This window comes from Dermacentor andersoni, chromosome 2 (genome assembly GCF_023375885.2).
Source record: "Dermacentor andersoni chromosome 2, qqDerAnde1_hic_scaffold, whole genome shotgun sequence".
NCBI lineage: Eukaryota > Metazoa > Arthropoda > Arachnida > Ixodida > Ixodidae > Dermacentor > Dermacentor andersoni.
The window spans coordinates 39,035,558-39,059,717 of NC_092815.1; the positions used below are offsets into that span (position 1 = coordinate 39,035,558).

At 47.7% G+C, this 24,160-nt stretch overlaps 1 protein-coding gene across 4 annotated transcripts in view; it reads left to right on the forward strand.

Moving 5' to 3' along the window:
• Nucleotides 1–24,160, forward strand: part of ck (unconventional myosin-VIIa ck) — a 173,079-nt gene that overhangs the window by 61,260 nt on the left and 87,659 nt on the right. For all 4 annotated transcript variants that reach the window (XM_050189498.3, XM_050189499.3, XM_055077245.2 and 1 more), the window contains exons 2-4: nt 11,190–11,247; nt 18,117–18,230; nt 18,317–18,463. In XM_050189498.3, coding sequence (XP_050045455.1) covers nt 11,230–11,247; nt 18,117–18,230; nt 18,317–18,463 — 279 coding nt within the window. In that variant the 5' untranslated portion in view covers nt 11,190–11,229. The remainder of the gene's footprint in view (nt 1–11,189; nt 11,248–18,116; nt 18,231–18,316; nt 18,464–24,160) is intronic.

Below are 24,160 nucleotides of genomic sequence, written 5' to 3' on the forward strand. Positions count from 1 at the left end.
CGGTTACTATGCTCCAGAAAAAGCCAAATTCACTTAATTTACCTCTGCGTTTATCCCTGCAACGGCGAACCACAGTTTCACATCAAGGTAAATTAGAACAAATTGTTCACCTTCGTTGCCATGGATGCGCGTACAATGAGTTGTGATGGGCATGCGCATTGATTGCACCCTTCTCTGTCGTCACATATACGCTGTAATCATTTTTTTTTCTTCGAAGTATAAACATTGCTGAAGACGCAGTGTTCTTTTTGCCCTGTTGCTTTTTATCCTTTTGCCTCCTTTATTTTCGACCAGTAGCTGGAAATATATTAATGTTTTTCGCCACGGAGAGTATATGTGTACAAAGAAAAAACACTATGTTATGTTATTTCAGTTTGGTTCGCTGAACTATCTGCAAATAAAACCTCTCTCCAACGTATCAAAAACGCTACTACATGTGTAGGCTATGCTTTAAATGTCGAAGCATTCAAACATCGTAGCATATATAATATACGTTGGACATTTCGCATTCCCGGGATGTATGTAGGAAAACCGCTTCGTTCGAAATCTGTATCGACAGTGGTTTCGTTCTAAGGCTGCAAGTATGCTGTCCTTTGCGTCCCCGCGGTTCGCAGTTCTGCGAATGTTTTTGTTGAGGCTGGCTCGCCGTACAGGTTTCCTGCCTTGCGTTCTATGTTCTTGTTGTTTGCTGTACATACTACAAGCGGCGCGGTTCTTTTTAAATTCCGGGGCTCCACGTGCCAAAACCGCAATGCGTTAAATAACCATCGGGGGTTATTTAACGTGCACCCAATGCACGGTGTGCGAGTGCGTCATTGCATTTCGCCCACGTCGAAATGCGGCCGCCGCAGCAGCCGGGATTTTGATCCCGCTACCTCGGGCTTATCACGAGCACAGCGACAAAGCCACTACACCACCACGGCGCGTGCGGCTATGTGGTCCACATGTGCGCGCTAGTGTGAGTGCGGCTCTTAATTCCCACCTGTGTACGTTTGCGTGAGCGTCAAAGGAACAGGAGGAACACTGTCCGCTGAAAAGCAGGCGGCATTACCGCTTAGCTATCGAGCTGATTGAATACAATTGTTTAGATGGCAAGGGCTGTGTACTATAGTTGTAATGGTTCTTTTCATTTTCCGTTATTATTATTATTATTATTATTATTATTATTATTATTATTGTTATTATTATTATTGTTATTATTATTATTATTATTATTATTATTATTATTATTATTATTATTATTATTATTATTCCTTCGCCACATGGCTGGCAAGGCGCCACGCGCATTATCGCTGGTATCGGCTACTCGTTGCGATGGGTGATAAGAAAATGATATAATCGGCAGTAAAGAAATCTTGCAAAACAGTACTGCCCCATATTACGAGCTGACGTCACTTCTTCGTCTATATGCGCACAGCGTGCAGTTACGAAGCGCATGCGCGTAGATCACCTGTGCTTATTAAATGAAGTGGACGGCGTCAAGACAGACGCCGTGCACTGCGGACATATCCAAGTTAGTTCAAGGTGAATAAATAACTGACAGCAATAGATATGACATACCAACGATAACAATATCTCTAAAAGAGGAGAAAAGCGCGTTCACGGGATGAAGCCTAGCTGTACGGCTAGACCGAACCGTGCATGTACGAGGGCGAATGAGAAAGACGTTGCGCCGGTTTGTTTAGCCAAATTACAGCTGTAGATGTGACGTCAACATATCCATTCCCAGCGGTTGACCTTTCTTGGATCGGCCTGGCCTTATCTGACGGTAGCTCCGCGGCGTGGCGCTGCTGTGGCTTGTTGAAGATGGCGGTTGTGCTTCACACGTCTACGGCGTACGAGCAACGAAGCGTGATTCGTTTTCTGTGGAGCAAGAGAGGAACGCCCATCGAAATCCACAGGAAAATGCAGCCCACGTATGGTGTAAGATGTGTCGCTTCGAGAAGTTGTGAGGTGTTGGTGTTGCGAGCTCGTAAAAGGCTGTGAAGACTTGCATGACAATGAGCGTTCGGGGAGGCCGCATGCGTCGCTGACTGACGACAGGGGCATCTCAAATTTGGTGCTGCGATGGGACAAATGTCCGAACTGGTGTGGGGACTATGTGGAGAAATAGTGTAAGGCACGTAGAATAGTACGTACATTTGTAATTACCTAGCTGTACGTGCGTTATATTTGCTAATAAAAAATAGTGGCAAATACTTTCTGATTCGCTCTCGTTATAGGTACTCTTTTCGAGCAACACCTCTCGCGTTGCTCTCGTGTGTGCCGCGGCTCCTGTCAACCAGCAGTCTCATTCTTGTGGTGAACCTGTCGCATAGTCAGTCGTACGACAGGTTCTCACAAGCTGCAGTTGACTGCTGTCAGCTGAGGTTCATTCTTTGCTACGCAACTCTCGATCGTCATATACAGTCCACAGCCCCCAAATGCCCGGTGGCGTCGAAAAATTCCTTTGGTTGGCGGGCGCACGCGAAAACGTCCAGAAATTACCCTGTCGCGCAGCTGACTGCGCGTATTCAAAAAACGGACGACTCGCGCGGTGTGTTGTCCGCGTTTACACAATTCTCCCCGCGGGGCAGCCGCATGAATGCATGACACGCCCAGGAGACTGCATGGCAAGGCATGCGACCATCATGCACGCACGCGTGCGGCGGGCCCAGCAGCGCCCTCGGACTCTCTTCTCACGGCACGCGCTTTTGTTTGAGCTATAGACTACAGCGCCCTTTTGTGACTCTTTTTTCGCATGCACGATGGGGAAGGCACGTCTTCTCGCCCACCCGTCATTCCTCTTTCTAAACTCTTTGTGCGCCCTCGGCACATTCGTACGGCTGAATCGTCGCTGAGCCGCGCTTGGTGTTTGTGTGACCATGCACCAGCGCGAGTTGGCCTTTTTTTTTTTCCCCGGCCTTGCGCGACAGCCGCGGTGCAATTGCAGGAAACTGTCCTCCTTCGTGTCCTCGCGGCGAAGCTCGGTGGCTGCGCCTCGTTCACATCGCCTCCCCTTGATTCCTCCTCCTCCTCCTCCTTTTTTTCCCCGTGTTTAAGCGCTAGGTCGTTCGTGTTCGCAGATTGCCGGGGCATTGCAGCGCCGTTACGTAGCTATTACGAAAGTGAGGTTGACTGATATCCGTGCTGGTTGGTCCCGTGCATGTTACCTCTGTCGTGTTTGGTCCGCTCTGGTGAAATCGTTCTGAGACACTCGATAAACCGTGGCCTCCAGGTCATCATGTGTATTGAATAAGTCTTCAAGATACGGTAGCTAGACAAAACCTAGTATTTGCATAAATAAATAAATAAATAAATAAATAAATAAATAAATATTAATTTGCAGATACCTTACAGGCCTTCAGGAAAGCATTATATAAGAGGGGAAGTACGCTAACATATTCGTAAGAAATTAGTAAGCAAAAAAAAGTATCAGTACAATAAAAAAATATTTCTACAATATTCATGCAATGCAGCAGTATGGAACATTAATAATATATTATAAAATAGAATATCAAGAGCAATAACATTGGAAATAGTAAACACAGTAACATAAGAAAAGTTGATCACTGAAATTATTGTGTTAGCTTGTAAAAAATGCTGGAAGGAAAACATAAGAAAGCAAGACGTCTTAGACGGTTGAAACAACATATTGATCGATTGTAAAATTGCGAAATACACTGTGTTTCGATTGGCAAGCGATGTTGTCTGAAAGTGCGTTTCATAAACAGACCGCAAGGGGCAAAACTGAAAAATTAAAAGCAATATTACAGTGCATTTGGACTGTCTCATACGCGCAAGAGGGAGACGAAGAGAAAGTGGACTGTCTACTGGAGCTGTGACTTGTGTACCCGCCTGCGCGTTTACCACTTTCTCCTATGTAAACAGTATATACGTTCCACGTCGGGACCGGCGTGGAAGTCCGCCGGCACTGTCGCGGGCACGCCGGACGGCCAGGATTTGCTCTTCTAGAGCGGGGCTACGCAGAAGCGAGTCCCACTCCTTGACGAACTTGGATATGTCGACCCGCACTCCCAGAGCATGTGAGGTAGAGTGGAGTTCTGGCCGCAGGACGGGCAGGCGTCGTCGCGATACACGTCGGGGTAAGCCTCGTGGAGAGCGGACAGACACGGATATGTGCTGGTCTGTAGAAGCCTAAGCGAAATGGCTTGCGCCCTATTCAACTTGGGGTGAGGGGGTGGAACGACCCTTCTGGACATGTAGAAATATTTAATAATCTCGTTGTGAGTAGCGGGAGCGTCCCTGTGACCGTAGAGAGGAGGGGAGTCGGTGCTTCTTATAGAGGAAGCGCGGTCGGTGAGGTCACGCGCAGCCTTGTGAGCACTCATTGAGGTTCGGGGGAGCACCCTCGACCGACCCTACGTGAGTGGGAAACCAGTGAATTGAATGGTTTGTGAGAGCATATGGACTCGAGCCGCTAAGAAGACGAACAGCTTCCTTGGCGATGCAACCCTTCTGAAAAGCCCAAACTGCCGTTTTGGAATCACTATAGATTTCGGACCCACGACCGTCTAGCAGGGCCAGGGTGATGGCGGCATGCTCGGCGACTCCGGGGTCTGAAGTGCGAATCGAGGCGCTATTGGAAATCTTGCCGCTCGAGTCGACCACAACGACGGCAAAGGTCTTCCCGTCACTGTACTCCGCGGCGTCGACGAAGCTTGCTCTAATGTTTCGTTGCTTGATCTGTTTGAGGATGGCTGCTGCTCTGGCCTTGCGTCTGCCCTCTTTGTGGACGGGATGGACGTTTCGGGGCACAGGGGCCACTACGAACTTGTCTCGAATGCACCTAGGGATCGGGGTACTGACCGTCGGGAATCCCGCAGTGTGGTAACCCAGCTCTTCGAGGATGAGTTTACCTGCCGCTGTGGTGGTCAGGCGAGTGAGTTGCGCGCGTTCTTGGGCTTCGGCAATCTCCTCGGCGGTGTTGTGTACCCCCGGCTTCAAGAGACCCTCGGTATGGGTCCTGTTGGGTAGCCCAAGAGCCCTCTTGACTACTTTGCGGATGAGAACGTTGAACTTGTCTCGCTCCGCCCTGAGCCAGTTGTCTCGCTCCGCTCTGAGCAGCAATCGTCTCTCAAGCCGACCACGCTTACACTGGCAGACACATAAAAATTCGCCTGATAGTCTGATATTCTACGCTGTGGTTTACGTTTAAAGTACGCGGACGAATAAGAAAGTACTTGCCCGTTTCTTTCTTCTTCTTTTTTATTAGTCAGATTACGGCTGTAAATGCGAAGTCAACATATCCATGCTCAGCGGTGAACCTTTCTTGGACCGACCCGGCCTTATCGGCCGGTAGCTCCGCGGCACACCCGCCTTGGTTGTTGGGCTGCTAAGCACGAGGTCGCGGGATCGAATCTCGCCCACGGCGGCCGCGTCTCGACGGGGGCGAAATGCGAAAACACCCGTGGTACTTAGATTTAGGTGCACGTTAAAGAACCCCAGGTGATCCAAATTTCCGGAGTCCCCCACTACGGCGTGCCTCATAATCAGAAAGTCGTTTTGGCACATAAGACCCCATAATTTAGTTAAGCTCCGCAGCTCGGCGTTGCTGTCAGTTGTGGAAGATGGCGGTTGTTCTTCGCATCTGCACGGCGTACGAGCTACGAAGTGTGGCAATCAGAACCGCCGACAAGCTCCGGTCATCTCACTGGGATAGTCTCGTCCACCGACCATACAGTCCGGACCTCGCTCCTATAGTGATTTCCACGTTTTCGGTCCGCTGAAGAAGTTACTAGCAGGACAGCGATTTACGTGCAACGATGAAGCCAAGACAGCAGTCTGGCGGTGACTCCATGCATAGTCAGCCGGATGAATTCTACCACAGGAGCATATCAAATTTAGTGCTGCAATGGAACAAACGTCTGAACAGGTGGGGGGACTATGTGGAAAAATAGTGTAAGGTACGTAGGATAGTACGTACATTTGTAATTACCCGTGTGTATCTTATTTTAGCTAATAAAATAAATAGGGGCAAAGACTTCCTGATTCGCCCTCGTACAAAGCAGAGTCCTTAGACAAACTATTCTTGTCCTGTTTCTCCTCCTTTTTCTTACACATGAACTTAGCAGCAATTCGTATTGGACTAGTGAGGGTGACGAAACAGAAAGCCATTTGTATTCCTTAGCGGCACATTTGGTCCAACTCGGGGTCGCGCGAATCGCGGTTCCGTGTCCGTTGCTTGCGTCACTTCGCGGAGCGCGCCTTATAAGCTCGAGAAAGTCGCATATATTGCACACGCTTTCGTTTCGCAGGTACACAACGAGGGGCGCGTGAGACGTACGTCATCCACTCTCGACAAAAAAGAAAACGAAAGCAGCGCACAGAGGAGCACCCACGCGGCCGCGTTGATCGGTCCTCACAAAGGCCAACGGTTGGCCACCCACCGTCACGGCGGTCATTCGTCCGTGCCTTGCTCTTCCTCTGTTTCGAAAGCTCGCACGTTATGCGCGCCGATATGTATATGCGGCCGCTTTCTCTCCCGCGGGTGCCTCCTCTCTTCCTGTGGCGCGCGCTCTCTTTTGCGTCGTTAAAGGGGCCTTTGTGTCTTTGGCGCGTGTTGTTTTTCTTTGCTTTCCGCGACCCTTCATCGCCTCCTCCTCTTGCGCAGCCAGCGTTATAACACAGCCTCCGGCGGAGACGCGGTCTGCGCGACCCGGCTTCTCGCTTGGATGGTCCCGTTGTCGCTGTTACGACAGCATCACCGAGTCGCCGCGCGGAGCTAGCGCGAAGCGCTGTGACCCTCGCTGGCCGCCGCTGCTGCTGCGGAAGTTTTGGCGAGCAGGAAGTCGCTTCCGGCCTGTGTGTTGCGATATGTCCATTCGCGCAGAGTGGCTGACGACTGCGCTCGCTGCGTGCGTCGCGCATAACGCGAGTGCAGGCGCACAGACGTGTGCGCGGCCCTGCAGGCCATGGTGAAAGCCTGTCGGTGCGCGCGGCTTTCGTACGCATTAGAGCTTGCGCGACTGCGTAAGTGCGCCTTTCGGTACTTGTGTGCTCGCGGAGCCCATTGTTTGCGCATGAGGCGCGCGGACTTTTGCGCCGGACGCGGTCGCCGGACAATTGCGGTCAGTGTGGCTATAGCGTATACAGCGGGGATGCTGCGGAGGTCAGTCGCTAACGGACGTGCGGGCGATGGTCAGCAGCGTGGCTTTCCAGCGACGCGAGGTGTTCACCGTGACAGGGCCTGTGAGACGGTACGCATTCCGGAACTCGTGCGCAGACGATGAGATCGAAGGCGGCAGGAAGCGATGTATACGTCGGAGAGTGAAAAGAGAAAACAGGAAGTCGTGTCCCTACTGTCAATTCTTTTTTCGAATTTGTCGCTGTAGATAGGAACGCTTACTCAATAAGGACACTTAGTGAAGCATTAAGTATGGGATCCGGCTTTGGATACGTGTCTTTCAGAAATATATACTATCCACAGGCATATTTCATATTGCGACGTTCGTGAGATCCGTTTTTCTTCTTCGTCTTTTTCTTTATTTTATCTTTATTTGTCCTAACTGCAAATGCGCGAATACTATACTGCCGCATTGGAAGCATTCCCAGTATTGTTCGGGACATGAAGCCCCATATTTGAGCTGAGAACTCGCCGTACAAAGGTTGCAGGTACAGTATTTGCCAGAAGTTTCGAAGTCATTGTGTGTTTACTCGTGACCGGGCTCGTGGACGGGCCGCCAATTAGTTAGAGTATACGGCCCCTGCAGAGGTTTCATTTGTCTGTGGCACGAGAGATTGCGAAGAACAGTGTTCAGTCGGTCTTCTGAGCCTCGGCTGAGCGCGTCGGGCGCATGCTATATATACAACGAGCCAACTGCCCGGCGACAAATCTCGTCGCCTGCGCGGAGTGGCTTAGAAACACACTTTCGGCAAGCATCCTTCTTGCCAATTTGTTTAAACCACGATTCTGTCTACACCCACCACAATAGAGGCGTCTGATGCGCCAATCTTGGATGGTTTTACGATATGCGGCCCGTCTATAAAGATAAGTCCAGAGAGCACGGCAGTCTCCGTGCGCCGGCGACCCTGTTCTTGCCGCTCGTCCACGGAGACGCCACTACGAACGGACGCCCGTGAGGCCGCTTCCTGACGCTATAGGATATACACGACGTGGCCGATAGCCGGCGTCCTATAAAAGGGTATTTCATGGCTGAGAAATCCGCGCAATAAGAGACCTTCGATTTTTTTTTTTTGCGGCGCCGCTATTTTGGGAAACGAGGCCGAAGCGCTCTCGCATATTGCGGACAATGCTCGCCGTGCGTCTGTACTTAAAAAGAGAGAAAGAAAAAGGAAGTGGTTACAATTATCTCGGTTATAGAGGGAGTCGGCGGCGGCGGCGGCACTTCGCGAGCAAAAAAAAAAAAAAAAAAAATGCGGAATGAAATTGGCGTGTAACCTTGTTGTCGAAAACGTACGGCGCGCGTATACATGTAGGTCGGCTGGTCTATATATTTGCAGGGCGTGTAACGCGTGGCGCCGGATAAGCGCAACCGAGTTTGAGTGATACTATACATTCCGGACGCGCACGAAAATGGCTCCGGGCCGTTTGCGGACCCACGACGAGCCACGCGGGAGAGTACAGCGCGTGCGTAGGAAAGTACATACATCGGCGAGCTGCATACGAAATCAATGGACAACGTGTACGCCTTCGATTGCTCATTAAATACTGCTCTTATACAGGACCGTCCCCGTTTACTGTGCACGCTCTCAACGCAGCGTATCTGCGTTCTTAATGATCGAGCAGCGCGTTCAATCGCGAAGCGATGGTGCGTTCATGTGAACCTGAGTATATACATATATACACAAAGATAGCTGCCGTCGCGCCACGCCGCAGCTGTAGATGCGATCGCTTGTCAGACAGTCCGGGGTATATATACGTAATCATCGGGTGTGATCGTCTGTCGAGGTAATTAACCTTCAGTGTCACGCCTCGCACCGTCATTGCTGGTATCTGTTTTATATAGAGTGGAGAACCGTTATAACGAACATCTTGCGTGTATATATATGATTATCTCGTCTGCGTCTGCTCTGGTTTTACTGCGCACACGTTCTTGTCGAAACGCAACCTCGTGTCAACTCGCTGTCTTGTGGGAGCTGAAGCGCACTCTCTTACTTTTTTTTCATTTGTAATTTATTTTCGTCGATGTTTTAATATTATTCGCCAGGTGCGTGAACATCTCTGCATTTAGCGGTCGGCATATACGATCCCATTTTGCTTGACACAAAACGGAAAAAACTATTCATGCATGGCCAGTTGAATGCTTCGGAATTATGCTACGACCAGTGCCGGATTAAGGTGGGGGCTATGGCGGCTGCAGCCCCGGGCCTCCCAACGTTCAGGGGCCCCGCTAGACCAATAAAAAAAAAAATTGCTGAGCATGCTTGCTGCCCACATTGCACATACGTACATCGTAATGTATGTGTGTAGAATTGTACATACGTTTTGTTGAATGCTATGCGTTTATAACTTGTAGGTTGAATGCCTAATAAAATTGTTATTGTTTTGAAGAATATGCTCTTCTGTCTTCGTTTTTTTTTTTTGTCCCTGCTGTGTGCCGTTGCGGCATTTCTACTAATTTTGAATTTGAGATGGACTGACGCTTTAACCATACCGACGTGCACGTCAGATAATAACCGTTAAATAATACGAGAAATCACGCCATGAAATTAGTTTGCTGAACTCATAAAGATTATGTATACTTTATCACTAATCAGCGAACGTAACGTGTGGGCTTCGAAAAATTCGGCGTCTTAAACCAGTCGTCATCATCATCATCGTCGTCGTCGTCATTGGGGCCCCGAGGATGCAGTTAGCCCCGGGCCCCGCAATTTCTGAATTCAGCACTGGCTACGGTGTTCCTGTAATGACAAATAATAATAATAATAATAATAATAATAATAATAATAATAATAAAGAAAACACAATGTTGTATGTATGCGATAACGAACTTTCCTGTGACAAAAAGATGAGGAAAAAAAATTGACAAGGGCGCCGCGGTTGGCTTGAAAAAACGCGTCTTCGTTGAGCCACTATTTTAACGAGTATGAATATATACAGAGTCCTTCAATGCTGAAGGACTCCGATATATACGATATATTTACGTTCCCGAAAATATCAAACATTTTTGTAAGTCCCCTTGATTTCGATTATTCGCGTGCAAACGGCACTGTACGTGAGTAGTTCATTTCGGCGTTTATTTCGTGAAAATTCGGCTCGCAATAACGCGGCATTCCTTTTCGCGGTGTATACGTCGCTGTGCCGATCCTCGGGATTTGCCAGCCCAGAAGTGCCGCGCCACTCGCGAACGGAAACTACAGTTATACGAACGGCCTTATAAATCTAGCCCGGTGTTCCAAATGTTAACAAGAGATATGCGATGATCCGACTAGCGCATACGGTATTTACTCGTGTGAGGCCTGCCAATGCCTGTAATGGCGGCATCCTGATTGGGAGATCGAAAACTAGAATTAAGTTTAACTAAACATTCACCTAGACGCCTGCATCAGTGCATAGGAAGTCCAGGAATGGGGATAGCGCAACTTAAGAAAGGAAGGAAGAAAGAAAGAATGAAAGAAAGGTTCTGACCTGACAGGAATGGGGATAGCGCAACTTAAGAAAGGAAGGAACAAAGAAAGAAAGAAAGAATGAAAGAAAGGTTCTGACCTGATTGGATTGTCACTGGTTGCACACGCTGTGCTGTAGTCGTGGCTGTGTCGGCAGTTAGCAATATGCTTAACTCGCGTGTGGTCTGTATACCTGTCAAAATATCAATTTTTTTTATGTGCGGGTCTTTTTTTTTAGTAGGCTGTTTGTTTTTGTTCAACATTGTAGTTGGACACGCACCAGCTTCTTGTCCGTTCCAAATTATGTATGCCGTTTCTTTTAGAAGATTAACCCCTTATAAAAATAGATTTAGGTGCGATATAAACTGCGCAAACAGTCTACCGCATGCACATTGTGCCAACATAACATAAACGTATCACACGCGCGCCTCGTTTAACACCCAAACTCTGGAATAAAGTCGCGAGGCCTGCACATCATAATCGCCGAAATAGCACAGAAAGCTGAGATTAAATTAGTACCGCTTCCTGTACTACACTTTGTTGCTTTTTTGTCGTATGCAGTGCGCGTTGTTTTCGATACTTACCTGTATTTCTTATTTTGATTTCCTTTTATTTTCCAGGCAGGACTTCAAGCTTTGATGCTGGACTCCTCCTGCCAAGATGGTCATAGTTACGCGGGTGAGTACACACGAACAGCTTCGGCGCTTTCAGTTTGCCATGATGCGAACTCATTAGCTGAAGGTATAGGTATATGATTGCGCTCTCAACGTAATACACCTATATTTACTAATGAAGATAAAATCAGACATCCACCCGTTAGTAGCAATTGCTACAAAGGAAACCCATACGGGTTCCTCGAAAAAAAAGCCTTTGTAGTAGCTTGTAGAAAAGCCTTCTAGAACTTTGTAGCAATTGCTACGAACGAGTGGATGTCTGATTTTCCCTTCATCAATTACTTCTCTCGACCTTGCGGGTTTCCGCAGAACTATTACGTCAAACTCTTGTGTTTGCTTCGAGTTGTTGACAAATTCGACTTCGCCCTACTATCTGCTAGCCGCCTGGTTTGCTCAGATGGTAGAGCGGCTGCCGCGGAAAGGCGGTGGTCCCGGGTTCGAGTCCCGGACCAGGACCAATTTTTCTTCAACTGCAAGGCTTTTCTTTCGAGGAACCCGTATGGGTTTCTTTTGTAGCAGTTGCTACGAATGGGTGTATGTCTGATTTTTCCTTCATTAATTACTTCTGTCCACCTTGCGGGTTTCCGCAGAACTATTACGTCAAACCTATACTTATTGCGCTTCTTAAGCTTTCCGCGAAAGCAGGCAAACAGAAAGGAAGCAGGAAAGGAGCCAATGACTGCTCCTTGGGCCATATACACCTGCACCCCACACATCCTCCTCATTTTGAGGAAGTAGTCATTTTAAGTGCTGATATATTTCAAAACGCTTGATCAAATGTGCGCCATAAAATAACATTCGTGTGCTTTCGAAATGTATAGGCGAATATAAATCGCTTCGGGCCTTCAAGAGCGGCTGAAATGAAAGAAAGAAATATATTGGAGCGGCCGAAGACTCGAGCGGACAGTAATTCGGTAATAAATATTTTCTGCTATTATGCTGTTCAGCGCAGATCACATTTAATGCGTTTTGGTGTCAGCTCTCAGTGCGTGAGCGAAGGCTGTACTCGTACTGCTGGAACCCACGATCTTTCGCATTCCGCGGTGATCTCTCTATACCAGTTAAGCTACGACGGCAGCAGTTCCCAAGTTCATGCACGACGCTGCGGTTGAAAGGGCGTTCCACATCCGGCCACCATGGCCGTGAGTGGCGCTGGCTAACACTCCCGGGCCAGGGCGCGATGTAATACACATAGCGGCTCTTGAGTAATACGCATTCGGCACGCTTTCGGTACCAGCCTTAGCCGCCTTTGCGCCATTAAACCACATTTAGCTAACTAATATATATATATATATATATATATATATATATATATATATATATATATATATAGGTTTTTTTCAAAGTTCAGCACGCAGGACCCGACGTAACATACGCAGGAAAGAGACGACGAACTTTTTGGAAGACTTCTCTTACTTAACGTTTTCGGCTGGTGGACCAGCCTTCGTCAGAGTACAGTGTACGTCGGAGTACTGTACTCTGACGAAGGCTGGTCCACCAGCCGAAAACGTTAAGAGAAGTCTTCCAAAAAGTTCGTCGTCTCTTTCCTGCGTATATATATATATATATATATATATATATATATATATATATATATATATATATATCTTTCGGTACCCTGGCCGGCGGAAAACCCTACCAAGAAGCTTTCCCGTCGAGGAAGTACACGAATGTCCAAGAAAGTGGACGGGGGTGCAGAGCCGATGCGGTATAGCTCAATCGGTAAATAATCGCAAGAGAAATACGGTATATATTGGTTTGGCTCCCACCGGCGGCATGCTTCTTTTCTTTCTTTTTCTTCTTTTTTTTATTAATATGCGCATTTCAGTTAAAAAGAATAGTTAATTTCCCCCGTGCTTTCCTCAATTGGCTCCATTATCTAGTGGCTTTATGTGGTTGTAACTGCACCACGAGATCTCGCCCCTCGTTTCCCCTTATTTTAACGCGACAGCGTTAAGGAGCTCGTGTCGCAGAAAAGTCGGCGTCGGCGGCGTTGGCCGTGAGCGATAAATCCCAGCAGGCACTTCATGAATAAAAAACTTGCAACATGGGCTGGGTGGGAATCGAACCAGGGTCTCCGGAGTGTGAGACGGAGACGTTACCACTGAGCCACGAGTACGATGCTTCAAAGCGGTACAAAAGCGCCTCTAGTGAACGCGGTGTTGCCTTAGAAACGAGCTGTTTCTAAGGCTCAGGCGTGCGTAGCTTGCTCAGGCGCACATTTCGTTGTCGCGCCCAACGCTGCGTTGCTCGACGCTCACCGCGTCCGATGCGGGGCACGTACTCGCTGCACCGTAGCCCATTGTCTTACACCCCTTGGCGGGTCGACGGGAACGCTGTCGCGTTCCACTCTTGAAGGCGAAGCTTAAGCGTCCTCCAATTTTTTTCCTGCAGAGGTGTTAGAAAAGTTGAATTTCTGAATCGAATATCGAATCGAATGCCTAATATTTCCGATATCTAACCAATGTGAAATGCCAGGGTTGCGCGGAGTCCCTTCGAAAAAGTAAAGGGGGAGGGGGGGGTTACTTACGTAATATAATTGATACATGAAATTAACAACTGGATGTGAAGTTAGTGAGAAGCTTGTGCATAAGAAACGCACTTCGTTTTAAAGGAATCCAAACATGGTGTGATTGACCAAATAATGAATTGCTTTGCCGAAATCGAGACAGCAAACTTGTAGGCTCCGTAAGGTGAGGGTTGCTTATTTAACGACTTGAAATGATTTCGCCGAAGTGGCCACGTCGATGCTTCTGCTGAGCAGCTGTTGCCCGGGCGTCGCAACCACAGCGGCAAAAGAACATTCGGAATTGTCTCCACTTGCATCTATCTTTACAAACTGCAACAACTCACGTTACCCCTTGCATAGTATTCGATTGAAACGAATATTCTGCCAGTCGAATACGAATCGAATAGTAAGAACTCACTCGATTCGTATTCGAAACATCGAACGTCCGCGCACACCCCTACTTCTCGTTCATGCTGTCTATGCGTCATGCGCTGGTTCGGCATTGACTGTGCAGAATACGTGTGTTTGTCCGTTTATTTGGACTGCGAACAGCAGTTATGAGCTCTGACATTTTTTTTTTTTTTTTTTCCGTCAGCTGGTTTAGAGGCGAGCGCTCTAACAAGCACACGCCACGGCCGTTTTGCGCCAGCTTGTACAGCTAAGGCTTGCATAGCGGAGCCGCGCCCTCGCATAGTATATGCATGGTCAAAATCATTAGTGTCGTGCAGTTGCTCTTAATGCAAGCTACATGCTTCCTTAGGTAGCGGGAAAGCGTCTTAGCGTGCTCCGAGGCTTTCTAAGAACTCTTGAGGCGGAACTAGAGCTCGTTTGTTTTCCTGGAGTGACGCATTCATCGTGGTGTGTCATCCATAACACAATTCGTCGTTGTGTAGCATCCAAAACACAATAGGAAGAAGATCGACAACGGCGCCATACTCGCAACAGAAACGCTTTTTAAAACAGCACGACTAAATAGCTTCGAACAACCCTCACCCAAGTCGCGCATGCGCGAAAAACTCGCAAGGAAGGAATGTGCGGACAGCAATGCTAATCAGACGCGCCTTCCAAAAGGTGCATATCTTTAGCGGACAGTGCGACCGCCAAACAGCTGGCAATATCATCCGAGGTCTTGAAGATATGGTATGCTTCCGTAAGTTTCCTTAGACACCACGATAACTGTACCAACCAGCCTGAATTTGTGTTTCTTTTTTTTTTTATTTGCTCACGTGGGTTTCTGTAAACGTATCAAGGACTCGGGGTTTCGTAACTGCTGTTAGCAGTAATTTAGCTAAGGAAATGAATATATCACGAGGGTCAAATTCTCGTTTGTTTGTTGATTTATTCATTTTGAGGCGCGGAGTTATATGACCATGTAAAGCCTACAGACAATGAAGTCAACGAAAGCATCGGGGCGTAATAAGTTGTGGCTGAAATTGAAATGTAGCGAATAATGAATAAAATGGAAATGAAAGTGGACTAAAATGACAACGTGCCTCCGGTGGGAGCCGAACCCACGACCTCCGCATTACAAGCGTGCGTTGCACTGTGCCAGTTGTGCTACGGTGACGCACTATAGCGCACTGAGAGCCGGCTCTCCTAGTGTTCTCCGAGCTGCATTCGACCTGCACGATTGGCTTGCGTGTATTAGTTGCTCCTATAGAGCAACGTCGGGAAATCCGCCACGTTCGTTGCCTTGATCGTTGTCGATGCGCAAGAACTAAAAGGGAACGCGAGATTCAGGCCGCAGATATATATATACCGTGGCTTGCCCGAGGCGTGTTACTCACGCTATGTAGCTTCGGGAACTTTCGATCGCGTTCGCTCTTGAGCAGCGATGCTGTTTTCCTGCTGTGATGTATGTGTATACAGGGTGTCCCAACTATCATGCACCAAGATTTTTAAAAAATATGCCAATGCCACGTAGCTGGACAGAACCAAGGTAATGTTATTTGCCGTCGCTTGGAGATACTCAGATTATTATTTCTTTCTTTTTTTTTTTTTTTTTTTTTTTTCGAGCGTGAAAGAAGTCCGCGAACACACGCGAAATCGCTGGGCGACTGGCCGCTCGAGGCTCTTTGCGTCTATTTGCGGGCTTCTTTCACGCTCGGAGAAACGCTATGTAGCACGTATTGACCAGTAGGAAGCTGTCTGGAGTTTTCATGTTGCTCTGCAATTTTCTCATTGGCTCCCTTTATGTAATTATAATATTTTGGAAGTTGATTAATTAAGACTAATTATCTAACTGGGCGGAATGCAAAAAATAATCTGAGTATCTCCAGGCGACGGCAGACAAGATTACCATGGTTCTGTCCGCTACGCGGCATTTTCATATTTTTGAAGTTTGGTGCATGATAGATGGGACACCCTGTATAAGTAGGCGCATGGCGAGAGAGAGAGAAATCTTGAAAAGACTTTCGAGAGCAAATTCAGGCCTCCCTTGCACACCGTGGCGCTGACGTACAGTCAACCGCAAAAGAATCCGGAACACGGGATCTGAGAAAACGTTGAATTTCCGAGAAGTTTGTGACCGTGCGTAGCTAGTAAAACCATACAACACTGCGTTGTTCGCGTATATGCTAGTACAGTCAGTCCAAGTTGTGTTCCGAGGCTGAGGAAATATTCTCCTTTTACTCATATCCCGCGGTCGGTAAATTTTTGCCGTAGACTGACTGTACGTGTTTTTGCTAATCAATAAATATAGCTTGATCTGCTTTATTTTTTCTTCGAAAACGTTGCCCAAAATGAGCTACCGACCTATATCCGTGACCAAAGAATCTCGACCGATATTCGCAAAAAAAAAAGAAAAAAAAAGAAAGATAGCAAAAGCACCGAGCTAACGGAGTTCCTCCACGTCGCGCCCGCCGTAAAGCCAATCGGGAGATAATCCAAACTACAGCTTTAAGAAATGTTGCATATTCAACGTGCTCGGCAGCCCCGAGGACCACGTCATTTTTGGGGCGCCGAATACGCCTGCGGAGCATTCGACGATGATGACTTCTTTGGCAGTTCCGACGAAGATGCAGCTTGTTGTGACATCGAATAGTGAGATTTAGTATAGTTGAGCTTACGGTGAATAAAGGTGTGTCATGTTCCAAGTTCCTCGCTTTACCAAAAATATATGGGTCGACCTATATTCGAATCATATTCTTATGTCTCACCGAGTTCAATATATAGGGGTCGACTTATTTCGCGTTCGACCTGTCTTCGAGTAAATACGGCATACGCGCTTTGAAGAAGCCTCTGTGTTCGCGTTACCATGTCCTACGTGGTCAAAATCGCTCCACAGCCTTGAACTGCGGCGTACCTCATAGCGCACCGTGAACATTGGCCACGCAAATGTGTCCACCTGGCTTCCTTCGCGGTTTATCGCTTGCAAGTAAGACGTAAACATGCATGGGCTTACGTTCGGTAGTGATTCTCTATGATAATGCGCAGTGAGTAGTATGCAGAAGTGTCGCTTTTGTATAAGCGTATAGTTTTGCGTCAGTTCTTCAGAACGAAGATTTCCTGGCCCTGCTAAATGTAGTGCATCGCGACCTCCTCCCATACAGCTTCACGTAGTTCCTCACTCTTTTCTATTGGAGCGCGAAGAATAACAATGAAAGCGTGAGAAGACGCAAATACATCTGACGAAAACGGAGCGAGCGCATCTTCAGCCTTCTTTTCGTGTCATGAATTTTGCGCTTTCATAGTCATAAATGTGTACCTACTCGCCAGTTGATGAGCAATAACAGACAAAATCGACGATGCAATCTCATTTTAACAGTTACTGTCGTAAGCGAGCTGGGCTATGGAAATCAGCTGTGTCAGAGGTGTACTCAGAGCATACGCAACCGGAACGTCGTGATGGCCAGAAAGCAACGTAAAACGGGCCTAAGTGTGCTTTGTTGAGGTTATGACAAGTGCGGAAAGTTGCGCAGGTTGGCATAATTGCATGGTGGTGGATAAAGCGCCACAATAGGTGCGGGCTGTTACGTCTATTTCTTCTTTAAGTCGCTGTCCTTCGCGCTGTCTCTGTCACCTTGTTGAGGTTATGCCATGTAGCAAGTTCTTGCTATTTGTATGTGCATGCACGTGTGTGTGCGTGCGTTTTTAAAGTCTGACCATTTACTAGGTGCTTCACAAACTGCATTGCAATTCACAAACTGCATTGCCGCTGCTTGTAAAAATCGCGATTGCCGAGATAGCTGTGCTTGCTCAAATCTCTGTGAAATATCTTTTTTAATTAAATGAGATTGTCAAAGAGGAAATGTAGCGCTTGTAGCTAGGAATTTGTTTCTGTGCTTACGAAAAGCGATTTAGCCCTGCGCATGAAGTAAGCTGGCCAATCTTTCAGTAACCGGTACGTTCGGACCACTTTGCAGGGCGACTACATCTGGATAGAGCCGCAGGCGAAGCGGGAGTTTGACGTCGCCATCGGAGCCAGGGTTGCTTCGGCCGAAGGCAGAAGGATACAGGTTATCGACGACGACGGCAAGGTACGCGTCGTGTTTCGAACAGAGGAAAAGGGTATATGTACACCTATATAGCGTGGAAGGTGACCACCGAGGTCTTTCCTGTTCAGGAACAATGGCTGACTCCGGAGAGGCGTATCAAGGCGATGCACCCAACGTCCATCCAGGGCGTGGAGGACATGATCTCCCTGGGGGACCTGCACGAAGCGGGCATCCTCAGGAACCTGCTCATCCGCTACAACGAGAACCTCATCTACGTGAGTACATAGTCTCCCGTCTCGCTTCTGGGCCGTGTATAGCTTGATGGGCGCCGTGATTCGGAAGAGGGAAACGCTGGGATAGCTGCGTGCGATTCAAGATGATTCCGGACCGTGCGGCGAGTTTCTTACGGAAGTCGCCAACGCTCCAAGCTCCTGGAGGGTGAGGGCAACTCTCGTGGCGGCCATCCACACCTTTCGAGCGCGTGGACTGCCACGCGTAGGGAGCCTTCGCAGGCACCCCCACACCGTGCTTGTGTATAAATTAGGGCTCCCTATTCACACACACACACGCACACACACACACACACGCACGCACACGCACGCACGCACGCACGCACGCACGCGCGCGCGCGCGCAAACACACACATGCACACACTTGGCACACCGACACGCACGAGCAGCACGCGCAGGGAAAAGGCATATTGAAACAGAGGACAGAAATGGGGGTTGAAAAAAATACTTGGCGTGGTGAAAGAAAAAATGAATTTAAATATAGAAAAGTAGAAAATGAGCGGGGAACGGAAATGTGCGCACAAAATTCTGGCGCGGCGCTTTCTACTGGGAATCCGTTCCATTTATAATGGGATGGGTGTCTGTAAAAAATAAATAAATAAATAAATAAATAAATAAATAAAACGTAATAATAATAATAATAATAATAAATAAATAAAAAGTAATAATAATAAATAAATAAATAAATAAATAAACAGGGTTTGTGTATAGGCTTCACCATTTCCTGGTTTTAAGTGGTCTGTTCTTAGCCAACCTTGATAAAGCATTCTGTAGCCGCCTTGTGCATCGTTCTGGCGTAAACGTTTTTAGGTTCATTGACGAGTATATGATTTTTCTTGAATCTGGACTGGACCACTTTGAACCTGAAGCTGCTAACATCCTAATAACAGCACGTGACTGCTTCGACACGCTAATAACTCATGAGCTCCTGGTTTCAGGGAAATTGCGTTTTCGCGTCATTTTGTTTGAGTTTAAAGATAACCACGCTTGCTGGTGTTATGAGCATACGACCAGCAAACCACGGTTACCACATCATTCCGCGCACTCCAAGTTGTCAAAAAGAGGTGTGGCTAAACCGTGTTTTAAGAATGCTCTGTAGAAATCCTGCCCGCATTCAATGATGGAAGATGTACAGCGTCAGTCGGAACGATTATCGAAAGCAGGTTATCCTGAACATGTGCAGGTCTCTGTTACAGAAATGCTCCTTAAAAAAAAAAAAAAAAAAAAACGACGAAACAGCCGGAATCACGCACAGGATGCCTTACTAAGAAATCTGTTGTGCCATATGTTCACGCGGTGTCTCATAATCTAAAGAGAAAACATCACGTGTATCAGTTGTTTACTCTGCCCCTCAAAAAACTCTCTTCATTGTGCAGGATGAGTCAGCCCGACAGCTACTGTAACGACCAAAAAAAATGTTCAAAGAATCAGAATACTGTTTTTCAATATTGCGTTGAAAGTTCCTTTAAGTTGTGGTAAACAATACGTGGGACGTATTGGCTGGTGTGCTAACGAAATAGTAAGGGAGCATATTAACAACGTAAGAAAGGGCGCGGGGAAGGCGTTCTCGCATCACATTGTGACAATTAGTGCGCATGTCAGCCACTCTTCAACTAAGCAGAAGTAATCAGTAAACGTATAAGCAAGCACGTGCGTGAAATAATAGAAGCCGAGATTATTCACAGATTAGGCGAGCAGTGAGTTAGCTCAACGTCGGTTTCATTATCTAATAAAGAACCGCGATTCCTCAGTTCGAGTTAGGCTACAGATATGCGCAAATAGGATGTGGTCCATCAGCATATATACAGTATGTACCGCGCTTCCATGTAATGTTGTTGGAAATTTAGCGCCGTGGTGTATTCTTTCATTGGTCCCCGTTCTTGCTTGTGCGCTGTTTTGTTTTCGTAATGTTGCACCAGCAAACCCAGGTCTTCAGTAATCCTATCTTGCAGGCGCGTGTATAGACCACAGGAAGCGAGCTGCATCACTCTATAGCTACCTCTGCTACCGTATAGCTAATATATCATAGCGCCCGCCTTGTTGTTTGTGTTCTTCATGCTCGTTTGATTTGCGCCGAAAAGTTCGCTTTAAATCATGAATCATAGCTATACCCACGTCCGTCGTGTGTGGAATTTCTTAATATCCTTTGTTCTGACAGTTGCCGGCTGTCCGGTGTCTCTAACGCGGTACACAGCACTTGCCTCTCCGTGCTTATACAACGTGGGCAGGTGCACAGACGATGCGCGATTGTTTCATCACAGCCGCAAGTGTCACAAGTGTAGAGCTGTCGGCCCAGGGAATAAGAAGCGAGCGTGACAGTATAGGTAAAGGCGGCACCAAGCCAAAGCAATAGAGTTCTCTTCGCAGTTTGTCAGTCGGGGCGGAATACATATACCCGATCAAGTCCGGAGCCAGTAAATGTATATATAGGGACCATATAGTGTAGGCGGCTGTTAGTGAAACTCGTTGAGTTTCACAAGGGCGTTTCACAAGAGCGTTGGGTCTCTTATCCCGGCTGCAGCTGGCTTCTCGTGTTGACATAGTAGCTTTTATTTGTTTGTTTTTGGAACATTGGGCATTATGTAAGTAGTTTATTTCGTCCTATATATAGTATATATCTCTCTGTCCCTTTCCTCCCCCCATCCCCACTGCTGTCCGCCGTTCAGCTCAACAGTTATTTCCTTACTTTCATTTTCTTCATTTTATTTAAGATCAACAACTAATTGCTACTACTGTACCATGCATACTACAGTCACGTGCCATAGAGCGAAGTGTAGCCGCTGCGTCTGTTCTTGAGAGCGGAATGGACACACGTGCCGATGAATCCGGCCATTCTGTGCAAGCACGTGCGAATCTAGTCAGTGTGTGCCCAATGTTCTGCTATAAAGTATAGTTCTACTGTGTATTACGCAATGTTCGGTGACAACGGACGCTCCGTCCGTTGTCATCGATAACATTCGTGAAACTTCCGATCAGTGGCGTAGCAACAGGGGGGGCTGGGGGGCCGTGGGCCCCGGGTGCTAGGGGCCAGTGGGGGGAGGGGGGAGGGGGTGTGATGTATGTCTGAAGACACCCCTCTTTCCCCCGGCTATACCCAGGGTGGGGGTGGGGGGGGGGGGGGTGACAGAAGACCTATGGGCTCCGGGTAGGTACCAGAAGACCCAGCTACGTCACTGCTTCCGATACGCGCAGGCGTGTCCTGCGCCAAGCGGTTACGTTTAACATTTGTGAAAAGCGGTGACCGGAGAAATATGAACAAGTACACGTGTCACCTTTACTTCTTTCCATATTTTCTCAGAAAGCTACAATCGAAGGACACATTTTAAAGAAAATTTCGTCAAACCGTGGTGATCTACATCGGCTCACGTCTGTAGAATGAGAAACACGTGCGCAGCGAAGCGCCGGTTCCGTCCACAGATTTTTCCGTCGATTGACCGGCAGCCGTTGGTGCTGTATAGGCAGCATAGCTTTCATCTGCTGAAAATATTATAATTTAACGAGCTCGTTGCTCCTATGCAGTTAACGACTCTCGAATTTCGCTGCTGCTAAGCCTAACTAAATTGCACCTGCGACGACCACGGTGGCCGGCGGCACGGCGGAGTGTTTCGGTGTTATCTCCATTCGCCGCGCCCGCCTCCATTACATGGGTAAACCTTTGCCCATTTCCCAGCAGTTTGAAAACAGCACTTAAACGGCACACCTTGAAACGATTTTTTTTCGCTCGCTGCGCACGACTGCATCGCGCGTTTGTTGGCGATGCGGATATACAGAATGGACAAGCGCTTACGAATGATCTGGCCGTTATCTGGCGGTTTGCGCGACCTTGGGAGTCCTGCCAACGCGCTTAGGCAGCGCACGAGCCGCACGGACTGCCCATTCGCGCGCCGAGACTTAACAGCGTAAACAAAACAAACGCGTTAAGCCTCCGACACGCGCGGAAAGCTATTCGACACTGCGCGTGCCTCGATCCGCTAGCGCGCGAGTACTAGCCGTTTTGTTCATTTGCATATGCCGTTGGAGTCTTTCCGCATGTGGTTTCCGTTTCTCTCTCCCCGTGTGGTTACGAGCTAGGAAAGAAGAGGGAACAATCCAGCCCCGTGGTATTCGTGTCTCTCTCTCCCGTCTTTTCTATTTTATATTTTATATTATTATTTTTTTGCTTGGACAGCAGTTATGAACTAGGAAGTGCGTTTGCTTTTGCAAGTCCCACCAGCTGTGCCTTAGCACTGAAGCCCCATGACTACAGGTGCACGCCAAACCAACCTTTGTAATAAGTTTCAGTGAACTATTCTGACCAAAAAGAATTATATGAAATATAATGGGGTGGCATAGAAAGTAGAAATTAACATGGCAACCATTTGGTAGCTTGAAGGAAGTCACAAACAATTTCAGATACATCCTTGTGGTTAAATTCATGTAGTACCAACACACTTCAAGAGGCCACGATTCTATATTTTCTAGTGTCTTGCAGCAATTCGGCAAGATTTTAGCGCTTTCGGTGAGGTAAGGACATTGTATTTAGTTTTTTTTATGTTGCAGTTAAAACGTACAGCAGTCGGGCAGCACTGATGTGTGACGAAATAAAGTGGTCAATATGCCTAGGCGGTCAGCCCAGATGGTTTCTGCAAGCATTCTCTGGTTTGTTTGTGTGTGTGTGTGTGTGTGTGTGTGTGTGTGTGCGTGCGTGCGTGCGTGCGTGCGTGCGTGCGTGCGTGTGCGCGTGTGCGTGTGCGCGCGCGCGCGTGTGTGTGTGTGTGTGTGTGTGTGTGTGTGTGTGTGTGTGTGTGTGTGTGTGTGTGTGTGTGTTTTGCGGGAGTGAAGGAGTAGCAGGTGCAAACCACTGGCGACGCCCCTGCTGCATTGGCTGCCAGAGCTTGCGGTGTGAGGAGAGTCCAGCACGGTGCGCATGTGGTTTCAGAATGCTTTGTAGCAGACAATGCAGCTGTGGCACACCCCACTTCTTGATGTCCCACAAGCCTCGCCAAAATGGCGGTGGCTGTGGGTGGGGGGGCTAAATTAGTGCAGGCTTTGAAGCAGTGATTTTAAATGGAAATTTCAGGTTACAGTGCACGCTGGGCGCCCAGTTTTTTTTTTCCCCTCTCTTTCTCTCTATTTCGCACTCGCGCACATGTGTGCTTGTGTGTGCGTATCTATAACCATATCGATCTCTCTACGCTAAGTTACAATGATAAACAGAATAGTTGGGCGACCAAGTCAAGAATTAGTCAAGCCCCTTTAAGTTAAAAAGCATTAGCAGAGATTGACTTGCTTTTTGTTTGGTCTGGGCTCTATACGGTTGTTAAAAATTTTGCTAGACACAGGTGGCGCGATCACAGGGGCTTACGTGCAGTGAAGGGCCAGTCAATGGAAGGTGTAAATTAAACAAGATTTGAACAAGGAGTTGGGACAACATTTTCAGAACATTTGCCGACATCGCAAGAAATTGAGGACGTTAAACGAGATTGGCTCAACATTGCATAGGATCATAATGGGGCAGGGTGGGGGTCGGCGCATATTGCTTTTATCTATTCTCACTGCAAATCTGTAGGGAACAACTGTAAAACTGCAAAACTGTCGCTGAATTGAAAAAAAATTAGGGGAGCCTGTACATATTTTTTTAGATCTGTGAAAGATTTAATACCTGGAATCAATACCAACTGGCTCAAACTAAATAATTGCTTG